Source organism: Pectinophora gossypiella, chromosome 17 (genome assembly GCF_024362695.1).
Source record: "Pectinophora gossypiella chromosome 17, ilPecGoss1.1, whole genome shotgun sequence".
Lineage (NCBI taxonomy): Eukaryota > Metazoa > Arthropoda > Insecta > Lepidoptera > Gelechiidae > Pectinophora > Pectinophora gossypiella.
In genome coordinates this window covers 7,603,001-7,614,854 of record NC_065420.1, presented here as the reverse complement: position 1 = coordinate 7,614,854, position 11,854 = coordinate 7,603,001, and the positions used below count along the sequence as shown (strand labels likewise).

Below are 11,854 nucleotides of genomic sequence, written 5' to 3'. Positions count from 1 at the left end.
CTATGTTAAAAGAAACAATAAGATATATATTCTTATTAAATAACTTTATTAATTCATTACTATGATTTCAGATACCACAACGTCTAGAACGGAATACACTATAAAACCAATAGAAAAATCTAAGCCTGTGCGACGTAATACTTGGACAAAGATTGAAGGAGAAATGACAACAGACACGACATCAAAATCTGAATTCATCGATTATACTGATATTGTGGAAAGAACAACAACGGTAGCGAGAAGAACAGACAACTTGACTCATGAAGGTGAAATAGAATTCGTTACTTCCAATCAAGAAGATTATACACAAAAATCTGGTCCAGTTCAGCGTCCTCACCGCCGACGAACATGGACCAAAGAGGATTTCGAAAAGTTCTATTCAACAGAAGACTTGCAAAAAATTACTACCACTCAAGAGGAGTATAAAACTTATGAGGAAATTGATATAAGACAACAACAAATCATAAGACAAGATAACCTCCACATGGAAGGAACATTTGAAACTCATACTGTATCTCATGATGCATTCCAACCGAAAATTACTGAAAGACGTGAACAAAAGAAACCAATTGATAATCTAAAACCAGAAGGTGATTTTGAATCTCCAATACCAGATAAATGGCGTCCAGCTGAGAAGCGTGAAATGACCAAGCCAAAAGATAATTTGAGACCCGAAGGGGAGTTTGAAAAGCCCAAGCATGATGAGTGGCGTCCGGCAGAAAGACAGACACCTAAAAAACCTGAGGACAACTTGAGACCAGAAGGAGAATTTGAGAAACCCACCCACGAAAAATGGCGTCCAGCAGAGAAACGCGAAATGACAAAGCCTAAAGACAATTTGAAACCTGAAGGTGAATTTGAGAAACCTAAACACGATGAATGGCGTCCTGCTGAAAGGCAAACACCTAAAAAGCCTGAGGATAACTTACGTCCTGAGGGAGAGTTTGAAAAACCTAAACATGACGAGTGGCGTCCAGCGGAAAGGCAAACTCCTAAAAAGCCTGAGGACAACTTGAGACCAGAAGGAGAATTTGAGAAACCTACTCATGAGGAATGGCGTCCAGCTGAGAGGCCTGAAGTAAGAAAGCCTAAGGACAATTTGAAGCCCGAAGGAGAATTTGAAAAGCCGAAACTTGATGAGTGGCGACCAGCAGAAAGGCAAACTCCTAAGAAACCAGAAGATAATTTAAGGCCGGAAGGAGAATTTGAAAAACCCACTCATGAAAAATGGCGTCCAGCTGAGAAGCGTGAAATGACAAAACCCAAAGATAACTTGAAACCTGAAGGTGATTTTGAAAAGCCTAAACACGACGAATGGCGTCCAGCGGAAAGACAGACTCCTAAAAAACCTGAAGATAACTTAAGGCCAGAAGGAGAATTCGAAAAACCCAAACATGACGAGTGGCGTCCAGCAGAAAGGCAAACTCCCAAAAAGCCTGCGGATAACCTACGACCAGAAGGAGAATTTGAAAAACCCACTCACGAAGAATGGCGTCCAGCCGAGAGACCTGAAGTTAGAAAACCAAAGGATAATTTGAAGCCTGAAGGAGAATTTGAAAAGCCGAAACATGATGAGTGGCGTCCAGCGGAAAGGCAAAGTCCGAAGAAACCAGAAGATAATTTGCGGCCAGAAGGAGAATTTGAAAAGCCCACTCATGAGAAATGGCGTCCAGCTGAGAAGCGTGAAATGACAAAACCTAAGGATAACTTAAAACCAGAAGGCGAGTTCGAAAAACCTAAACATGATAAATGGCGTCCAGCGGAGAGACAAACGCCTATAAAGCCTGAAGATAACTTACGCCCAGAAGGAGAGTTTGAAAAACCGAAACACGATGAGTGGCGTCCAGCTGAAAGGCAAACACCTAAAAAACCAGAAGACAATTTGAGACCCGAGGGCGACTTTGAGAAACCTAAGCATGATAAATGGCGTCCAGCTGAAAAGCGTGAAATGACAAAGCCGAAAGACAATTTGAAACCTGAAGGTGAATTTGAGAAACCTAAACACGATGAATGGCGTCCTGCTGAAAGGCAAACACCTAAAAAGCCTGAGGATAACTTACGTCCTGAGGGAGAGTTTGAAAAACCTAAACATGACGAGTGGCGTCCAGCTGAAAGGCAAACTCCTAAAAAGCCTGAGGACAATTTGAGACCAGAAGGAGAATTTGAGAAACCTAAGCACGATAAATGGCGCCCTGCAGAGAAGCGAGAAATGACAAAACCCAAAGATAATTTGAAACCAGAAGGTGATTTTGAAAAGCCCAAGCATGATGAATGGCGTCCAGCAGAAAGACAGACACCTAAGAAGCCTGAAGATAACCTACGACCAGAAGGAGAATTTGAGAAACCCATTTACGAGGAGTGGCGTCCAGCCGAAAGGCCTGAAGTTAGAAAGCCAAAGGATAATTTGAAGCCTGAAGGAGAATTTGTAAAGCCTAAACACGATGAATGGCATCCAGCAGAAAGGCAGACTCCTAAAAAACCAGAAGACAATTTACGACCCGAAGGAGAATTTGAAAAGCCTAAGCATGAAGAATGGCGTCCAGCTGAAAGGCAAACTCCGACAAAACCAAAAGATAACCTTAAACCGGAAGGAGAGTTTGAAAAACCGGAGCACGAGCAATGGCGCCCCGCTGAAAGGCCAGAAGTAAAGAAACCTAAGGATAACTTAAAGCCCGAAGGAGATTTTGAAAAGCCTAAACACGATGAATGGCGTCCTGCTGAAAGACAAACACCTAAAAAACCGGAAGATAACTTACGTCCGGAAGGAGAATTTGAAAAACCCACACACGAGAAATGGCGTCCAGCTGAAAAGCGTGAAATGACTAAGCCAAAAGATAATCTAAAACCAGAGGGTGAATTTGAAAAACCTAAACACGATGAATGGCGTCCAGCAGAGAGGCAAACACCTAAAAAGCCTGAAGATAATTTAAGGCCAGAAGGAGAATTCGAAAAACCCAAACATGACGAGTGGCGTCCGGCAGAAAGGCAAACTCCCAAAAAGCCTGCAGATAATCTGCGACCAGAAGGAGAATTTGAAAAACCTAAACCTGACGAATGGCGTCCAGCGGAACGGCAAACACCGAAGAAACCTCAAGATAATCTTAAACCTGAAGGCGACTTTGAAACTCCAAAACAAGATAAGTGGCGCCCAGCTGAAAAGCGTGAGGTTGTGAAACCTAAAGATAATTTGAAACCTGAAGGAGAATTTGAAAAACCAAAACAAGATGAGTGGCGTCCAGCAGAGAGGCAAACGCCCAAAAAGCCTGAAGATAATCTTAGACCAGAAGGAGATTTTGAAAAACCCAAGCAAGATGAGTGGCGTCCAGCCGAGAGGCAAACTCCCAAAAAGCCTGAAGATAACTTAAAACCAGAAGGAAGTATGGATGTGGTACGGAGAACTGATTACACTGCAACGCGTGGTGATCGGGTCGATGTCATTAGGCGCGAAGATCATCTTCGAATGGAAGGTACCATTGATATTCAGCGCTCACGAGATGATTACAAACATGTTGAAACTACAGAGAGAGTTATTATTCAAAGGCATGAAGATAATTTAAGAACAGAAGGAGAATTCTTTGATCTTGAAATCCGCAATGATTACAGTGCAACTAAGGGCGAACGAGCTCCGGTAATAAGGCCTAAAGATAATTTACAACCTGAAGGTGAATTTGAGAAGCCAAAACACGATGAATGGCGCCCAGCTGAAAGGCAGACTCCAAAGAAACCCGTTGATAATCTAAAACCAGAGGGAGAATTTGAAAAGCCAAAACATGATGAATGGCGTCCAGCTGAAAAACAGACGCCTAAAAAACCTGAAGACAACTTGAGACCTGAAGGCGAATTTGAAAAACCTAAGCATGATAACTGGCGCCCAGCTGAAAAGCGAGAAATGACCAAGCCTAAAGACAATTTGAGACCAGAAGGGGAGTTCGAAAAACCTAAACATGATGAATGGCGTCCAGCCGAGAGGCCTGAAGTCAAAAAGCCTAAGGATAATCTGAAACCAGAAGGAGAGTTCGAGAAACCTAAACATGATGAATGGCGTCCAGCAGAAAGACAGACTCCTAAGAAGCCTGAAGATAACCTACGACCAGAAGGAGAATTTGAAAAGCCAAAATATGATGAATGGCGTCCAGCCGAGAGGCCTGAAGTCAAAAAGCCTAAAGATAATCTGAAACCGGAAGGAGAGTTCGAGAAACCTAAACATGATGAATGGCGTCCAGCTGAGAGGCAGACTCCTAAAAGGCCTGAGGATAACCTACGACCAGAAGGAGAATTTGAGAAGCCTAGTCATGAGAAATGGCGTCCAGCTGAGAGGCCTGAAGTCAAAAAGCCTAAAGATAATCTGAAACCAGAAGGAGAGTTCGAGAAACCTAAACATGATGAGTGGCGTCCAGCTGAGAGGCAGACTCCTAAAAGGCCTGAGGATAACTTACGACCAGAAGGAGAATTTGAGAAGCCTACTCATGAGAAATGGCGTCCAGCTGAGAGGCCTGAAGTTAAAAAGCCTAAAGATAATCTGAAACCTGAAGGAGAGTTCGAAACTCCTAAACAAGATAAGTGGCGTCCAGCTGAGAGAACAGAAGTCAAGAAACCTAAAGACAACTTGAAACCTGAGGGAGAATTCGAAAAACCTAAACACGACGAGTGGCGCCCGTCTGAAAGACAGACTCCAAAAAAACCACAAGACAATTTAAAACCTGAAGGTGAATTTGAAAAACCTAAACATGACACATGGCGTCCAGCTGAGAGGCAAACTCCCAAAAAACCCCATGATAACCTGAAACCTGAGGGAGAGTTCGAAACTCCTAAACAAGATAAGTGGCGTCCAGCTGAGAGACCAGAAGTCAAGAAACCTAAAGATAACTTGAAACCTGAAGGTAAATTTGAAAGACCCGAGAAGCCGAAAGTGGTTCCTGGTGAAAGACCAGTACAAAAGAAACCTGAAGATAATCTAAAACCGGAGGGCGATATGGAAGTAGTAAGGCGTACTGACTATACTGCAACTCGTGGTGATCGTGTTGATGTTGTAAAACACGAAGATCATTTAAAGATGGAGGGTACCATTGATATCCATCGTTCTCGTGATGACTATAAACGCATCGATAAGATAGAAAAGGTGGTTATTCAAAAACATGAAGATAATCTGAAAACAGAAGGAAAATTCTATACACCGGAAGTCGTTCCATCTCAGCCTGCTGAAAAACGTAAACCATTTAAGCAAGTTGATAACATTACAATTGAAAGGGATGATTTACGTCAAAAACAAAAAGTTGAAAGACTTGATATTATAAGAAGAGAAGACAATCTAAAGATAGAAGGCGAATTCGTAGATATGAAACAAAGAAACGATTATAGCGTTGTTACCGGAGAACGAGCTGCAATAGTCAAACATGAGGACAATTTAAGAATGGAAGGTAAGATGGAAAATACGCGTTCTTCCGACACATACCGCGTTGTCAAAGGCCAAAGAGTGAAGTTGACTCGCAGAGAAGACAATTTGAAAATTGAAGGAGTATTTGAAGATCATACTCGTCGAGACGACTACAAAGTTACGAAAGGCGAAAAATCTGCTATCGTGTACCATGCAGACAATCTAAAACCTGAAGGTGACTTTGAGAAGAGACCTGTAGTAAAACCCGTAAATGGCGATAAAAGGTCACCAGTAAAACATATAGATAATTTGAAACCGGAAGGAAATTTCGATCGACCATCTAGACCGAAATGGGTAAAAGGTGAAAGGCCTGATGCGGTGAGACCTCAAGATAATCTGCACCCTGACGGAGACTTTGAAAGTCGTCCCAAAACCCAATGGCAGCCTGGAGAAACACCGGCGCAAGTACGTCCTAAAGATAATCTTCGACCAGAAGGTGACTTCCAAGACAGACCGAAAACACAGTGGCAGCCCGGTGAGACTCCCGCACAAGTACGACCTAAAGACAATCTTCGACCAGAAGGTGACTTCCAAGACAGACCGAAAACACAGTGGCAGCCGGGTGAGACTCCCGCACAAGTACGTCCTAAAGATAATCTTCGACCAGAAGGTGATTTCCAGGACAGACCGAAAACGCAGTGGCAGCCCGGTGAGACTCCCGCACAAGTACGTCCTAAAGACAATCTTCGACCTGAGGGTGATTTCCAAGACAAGCCAAAACCGCAATGGCAGCCGGGTCAAACAGCAGCACAATCTCGCCCAAAAGATAACTTGAAACCTGAAGGTGCTTTTGATCGTCCAACTAGACCGAAATGGCAAAAGGGAGATCGACCAACACCTGTGAAGCCACAAGACAACTTACACCCAGAGGGAGACTTTGATCGCCCCGTAACACAGACATGGAGTCCAGCTGATAAATCTGGCCCCGTGAGACCTAAGAACACCCTCCAAACTAATGGCGATGTAACAAGATATGACAAAACAATAAAAACACAAGACTCAGAAACTTACCGTGATGGAAAAATTCATACTACTCATTCTGAATCACATATTAAACAGTCTAGTTCACATAATGCTACTGAGTTCTCCAATGTAAGTCATGTTCAATCTGGCACACATGTTAAACATTCGACAGTTACGTCACAAGACGTTACTGATCGAGCAGGATCGCAGAGTTATATTGATCGCCGTTCGGCATCTCAAAACGTAGTCGACAAGAGAACTACTTCGGAACATTCTTCACCTAGAAATGTGACAGATAAAACAGTTACTAGCAGTAAAATGGACTCACGCAATCTTAAAACAACTTCTTCATCTACGACTAAAACTATGAAACAGGTGACAGAGAAAAAACTTATAGCCGGCAAATGGGTGACTGTCACACGTAATGTGGAAACAAACGTGGTATCAGGAGATGTCGGTAGAAAAGTCCCCGATGACACTTCCAGGAGAATAATTTCATCGGACGATACTCAAGAATGTCTATCAACGTCAAAAGGAAGTCACTCGGGACAAAATATATCCAGTGTAACTCAAAAGTCATCTTATGAGAGTCATGGAGATACACAAATCCGAGGTGATTCATCTCAAAGACTTATATCATCGGAACAACATATAACATCCGGTTCACAGCGAAGTGTTTCTCAACAATCACACACATCTGAAAGCAGTGCCTATCACAGTAATCAGCAGCAACAAACAGGCAGACAAATGCGTGGTGATTCTGCTCAAAGAATTATTACTTCCGATCAATCGGCGACATCTGAAACAAGACATGGTTCAAATTCTCAACGCCATGTTACTAACAGCCACTCTCAAAGAAATGTGTCGAACATAAGTCACATAAACCAAAATATATCAAGCTCTACTCAACACTCACATTCCAGCAGTAGAAATCAATTGAGTGACAGTGTCACGAAAACTAGTGTTGAGTTTCAGAGGGCTATGCATGGCGGTGGTGATGCTTCGTCTACGATAGACAACTCCTCTCGTAGTGGACACCACAAGCGTTCTTCTGACCTTATATCCGACGCAACTTCTACGAACGCAGTTCTTCATCGTAAGGGAGTATCTTCAGCTACCGAAGCCCATCATTCAACCAGTTCAGCTGCATCTGCACAGCGAAAGAGTATCGGCAATCTCTGCGATCGTGGTGAATATATTAGTAATTCCACGCACAGCAGTGAAAGAAAGAGCATTAGTTCAATGCATCGTTCCGGCCGTGACAATATGGGAGTAATATCGCAGCATTCTGAAAAAGATTCTCGTCGTGAACAAGCAAAAAGAGACGGCCAATCAACTCTGGTAATAGAAAGACAGCCGCGTGTCATGGTCAAAGATAATCTACGAGTCGGTGGAGAGTTCTACGGTCACTCAGAATCGCGGTACGGCAGTTTTTCGAAATCTGAGCAACAGCGAGCGGAGCGTACGGAGCGAGTGGAGCGCGTGGTGCGACACGGGACCGCGTCACACTTCGTGCTCGGTGACGGCAGCTCCAGCTACAAGCGCGAGTTCACGTCTCACGTGCACGGAACGTGCCCGGCGACGCTAATAGAGTCACCCCGCACACCATTCAAACACACTAGAGATACCCGTGAACATAAGTTCTATGCTCCGAAAGTTAATCAAAAGACGCAATAAAGATAATGCAACTATTCATTCCTTGTTTAATCGTGCTCTATATATTAATTAATAATGTAAAACTCATCGACATTGCGTTTGAGTTCTAAAAATATTCGTGCAAGCTATAACATTGCTAGTCTTAACAATTAACGTGCCTTCTGTTACACATATACAATGCATAATTTTATTATACTTAATTTTAACATTTTGTCAAACATTGCCATGAAATAAATTTTTATATTATAAAAAGTTGTTTCATTTTATTTACAAGTGCCTTTGGATGAGAGAATAATAGGGGAAGCAGGTGGAAAGAGATGCTTAAGTACCAGCGCAAAAGTTGATAAAAAATATACTTTTATTCAATAATGATTAATGACTCAAATATTATGACTAAGTATATTTAAGAAACTCGGCATGGTCAATGTGAATTTATTGTATTTGCTAAAGATATTCAATAAATACAAAATAATAAAAATAAGTTCATAATTTATTAACGTTTTTAAGTCATGTTACAGAATTAAAACTTATAAACAAATCTAAAACAATGTAAATTAAAATAGCTACAAACTAAGTTATGCAATGCCGACATAAAAAATACTTAGAATTATAAAATAAAAATAACCTGCTCCCATTTAGGCACTAGAGGAAGCCATATCCTTTGAAGAGGAGGGTTGTTTAACGCGCCTTATTCGTTTATAACGGCCTAGTTCGCCTTCGTAACTTCGTGGAAGAGGCCCAAAGGCATCGTTCTCATGATAGTTTGGTACATTTATGTAAGTTTCAGAAGCTGATTTTAACTTGTCTTCCATCAGCGGTGTAGAGCGCATGGGACGGTTAAGTTTTACCTCTGTGTTTTCAGCGGCTTGATTATTTACTGACGCTTCTGCTGTACGTCTGTTTCGAGTCCCACTATTGAACATTAAGTTGTCGTCCACTCCTTCTACACCAGACAAAACGCTATCAGTATCCGAGCCAAGGCTCATTGTATCACTCTCCATTTTATTATTCGATGCTAATTTCGAACGATTGATCAAGTTTAATGGGCAATTCTTATTATTAGTGCTTGTTTGTTGTGCGGACCCTTCTAAATTATCCGAAGTTTCTTCTTCTGATGGCATCTCTTTGATGTTACTTTTCGCTAAATTAGCCGTACGATCATAAAATCCGTCATCATCAAATTCATTACCCTCATCGTTATCTTCGTCATCGTTTTCCGCTTTATAGGGGAAGTACGCCACCTTAGCATCTGGCAAAATACCTGCAGCCCGTTTTTTCACATTCATGTCTAAATTCTTTCTTTTCACTCTTACCAATGGCGCCATATCGGATCCAGAATATGGATCATCGTCATCATATGAATTAGAATTAGGAAATGAGTCCTCCAAGGATTTCATCGAATCAGAAAAATCGGCATCTTTATCATTTAAAACCTCTCTCTTGTTGATATTATTATTAATTTGTGATTCATCATCCATTATTCGAGATAGGTCTTCATCCTGAGAGTAAAAATATCCTGAATCACGAGCAAAATCCTGCGAATCCTTAAAATTACCTTCATATGGTTTGGTGTCTTCGTAAGGGGTCTCAAAATTTGATAAGTCTTTCATATTAGTTTCTCGTTTTGTTTCAGTTTTTGTAGATTCTTGTGGATTTGAGTTGACTTTGGCTTGATTATTGGAATCTAATACAGGAGCTATGGTGTTTACGCCACTCTCAGATTTTCCCGAGTTTGAGTCGGGGTCACGGGTGATGAACTCTGCTTTGTTGTCGGTATTTATTATAGTTGAAGATGAGCTATTGCTGACTTCCAATGTTTTAGTTACTGGCAAAACATTAATATCTGATTGCGGATTTGGTAGCTTGCTATGTTCTGTCGAACTTTGCGCCGGAGCATTAGAATCACTACCTGGACTGCCTTCTTGCAGTTTACTGGTATCCGATTGCCCACTTTCTAAGTAGCCATTTTCATCTGGGGCAGCACTCGCCTTTTTAGTTATTTCTCGTTTATTGATTTCATTGTCGCTACCAGCATCATTCTCCATAATCTTTTTTAAAAGCTCTCGTTTGTCTTCTGTAAGAGAATTGAGAAGTTCGTCCAATTCTTCACCGGATAACTTCTTTACGTGTCTTTTAATAGCTGCTTCTTCGTCGTCAGTTTCCAGTTGTGCATTGTTGCTATTTAAATTAGAAATAGTATCATTCGTATCTTGTATAGCCCGCCTATCTCTGTTCAAATTATAGTGGTTGTCGTATCTTTTTTCATCAGGTACTCCTTCTTGCATTGTGTTATACAGCTTCTTGGAGTATTGTGATTGTTCACTAGCATCTGAAGATTCATTGTTGTACTCTCCTTTATCGGTTTTTTCACGTTGATCGCGATTACCATCATTGCTTTCAAAAAGCAAATCTTCTTCGTTGGCTACGTTTCGAGAAATAGGTGTTCGTTTGTTGATTGCGTTCTTGTCATTGCGCAGCGATTTAACGTTATTGTCGTCGCGGTTCAATAAGTGTTGCAGAGCATCTGGCTGATCGTTGATTTCGCCTTTCTCAATGAATTTTCCAGATTCCCGTAGTTTTGTAGGTGTTTGGTATTCGTTGTTGGAATTGGATTCTTCGACTGGTTCCTCGTCAGAATCGCTGTTTTTGTTAGACTTCAAGCCTGCGAACTGTTCATAATAAGTTATAGTGACTGTAGTACCAATACAGATTTAAGTAAAAAATACTGAGTAGAATAGATTTATAGCTACAACAGGAACATAATATGCCGAAATGCTCTCATTGCTAAGAATGTGTTTAAGGCCGAGTTTATGTAAACATGAGATTGTTCTTACACTATCTCCTGTGTCTCCGGTGGTCTGATCCTCGTCTCCAGATGATTTCTGCGAATACGCGTTTCCGTTAGGTTCTCGAAAATGCTGGTTTTGCCTTGGTTCTTCTTCTTGATCATCCGGGGCAGAGTCCTAATGTAAATTATATTAGATAATCAGGTTAAAAGTATTTGTGATACAGCACATTTTTTACGAAGTATTTTGAAGTTAAAGAAGGAGTATTCACCCATAATGGCCGGGTAAAGTGTATAATCGTTCGCAAAAGATATACAATTGTGCAATAGTAATTTACCTGTTCACTCAAGCGAGACTCCTCCTCATCTTGCACGGAGTCGTCGGCCTCCGAGCCATCATTCTCGCCGGCGTATTCCGCCTCATCCCCTTCGCTGTTAAACTCACTTTTATAAATAGTGTATCAACGATGCAGTAGTTCTGGTGAAACTATGGAGTTGGGACTGCCATCAACAGCAGTAAAATAAATGGAATGGATTAAAAACTTATGGAATGTACAAGTGCGTGAAGATCACACGATACTTCAATATCAGCACCAAACAATATCTTAGATCCTGCGCAGCTATTAGTGTTAGTGGCAAAGAAAATTTTGTTCTACGCCATCCGCTGTTTTAACAGTAAACAATTTGTATGGAGATCTATTGCATGTACAGCAAATCCTTTCTGCGGAATAACTAACAGTACCCTGCGCGAAGGCTGTGCGTCCGCTGAGCGGAATCACAGCGGACGTACGGTGGTGGATTACTAGCTTACAAATAAAAAAGCGTTGATATGCTTACCTGTCGCCGGCGTCTTCCATCGTCGCCGGCCTCGTGAACGTCTGCGCCACTAAACACCCGAACATCATCATCATCAACGTATAATGCATTTTGCAATGTTACACAAAAATTGCTTTAAAAAAACTGTCACTTGGCCCACTGACGTTTTCAGGAATTTTTCGAATACCTTTCTATTTTTT

The 11,854-nt window shown here is 41.6% G+C and overlaps 2 protein-coding genes across 6 annotated transcripts in view; one reads left to right on the top strand and one right to left on the bottom strand.

The window, feature by feature from the left end:
* LOC126374282 (titin) overlaps window positions 1-8,305 on the top strand; it is a 35,522-nt gene extending 27,217 nt beyond the window's left edge. For 4 of the 5 annotated variants that reach the window (XM_050020802.1, XM_050020803.1, XM_050020800.1 and 1 more), the window contains one exon: window positions 72-8,305. In XM_050020802.1, coding sequence (XP_049876759.1) covers window positions 72-8,074 — 8,003 coding nt within the window. In that variant the 3' untranslated portion in view covers window positions 8,075-8,305. The remainder of the gene's footprint in view (window positions 1-71) is intronic. The other variant, XM_050020804.1, reaches the window with a different exon arrangement.
* A 340-nt stretch (window positions 8,306-8,645) lies between these two features.
* LOC126374623 (putative uncharacterized protein DDB_G0282133) lies at window positions 8,646-11,764 on the bottom strand. Its single transcript, XM_050021313.1, has 4 exons — window positions 11,676-11,764; window positions 11,177-11,282; window positions 10,888-11,016; window positions 8,646-10,722 (listed from the first exon to the last, which is right to left on the bottom strand). The coding sequence occupies exons 1-4, from the start codon at window positions 11,762-11,764 to the stop codon at window positions 8,689-8,691; spliced, it is 2,358 nt and encodes a 785-aa protein (XP_049877270.1). The 3' UTR covers window positions 8,646-8,688.
* Window positions 11,765-11,854: the final 90 nt, after the last annotated feature.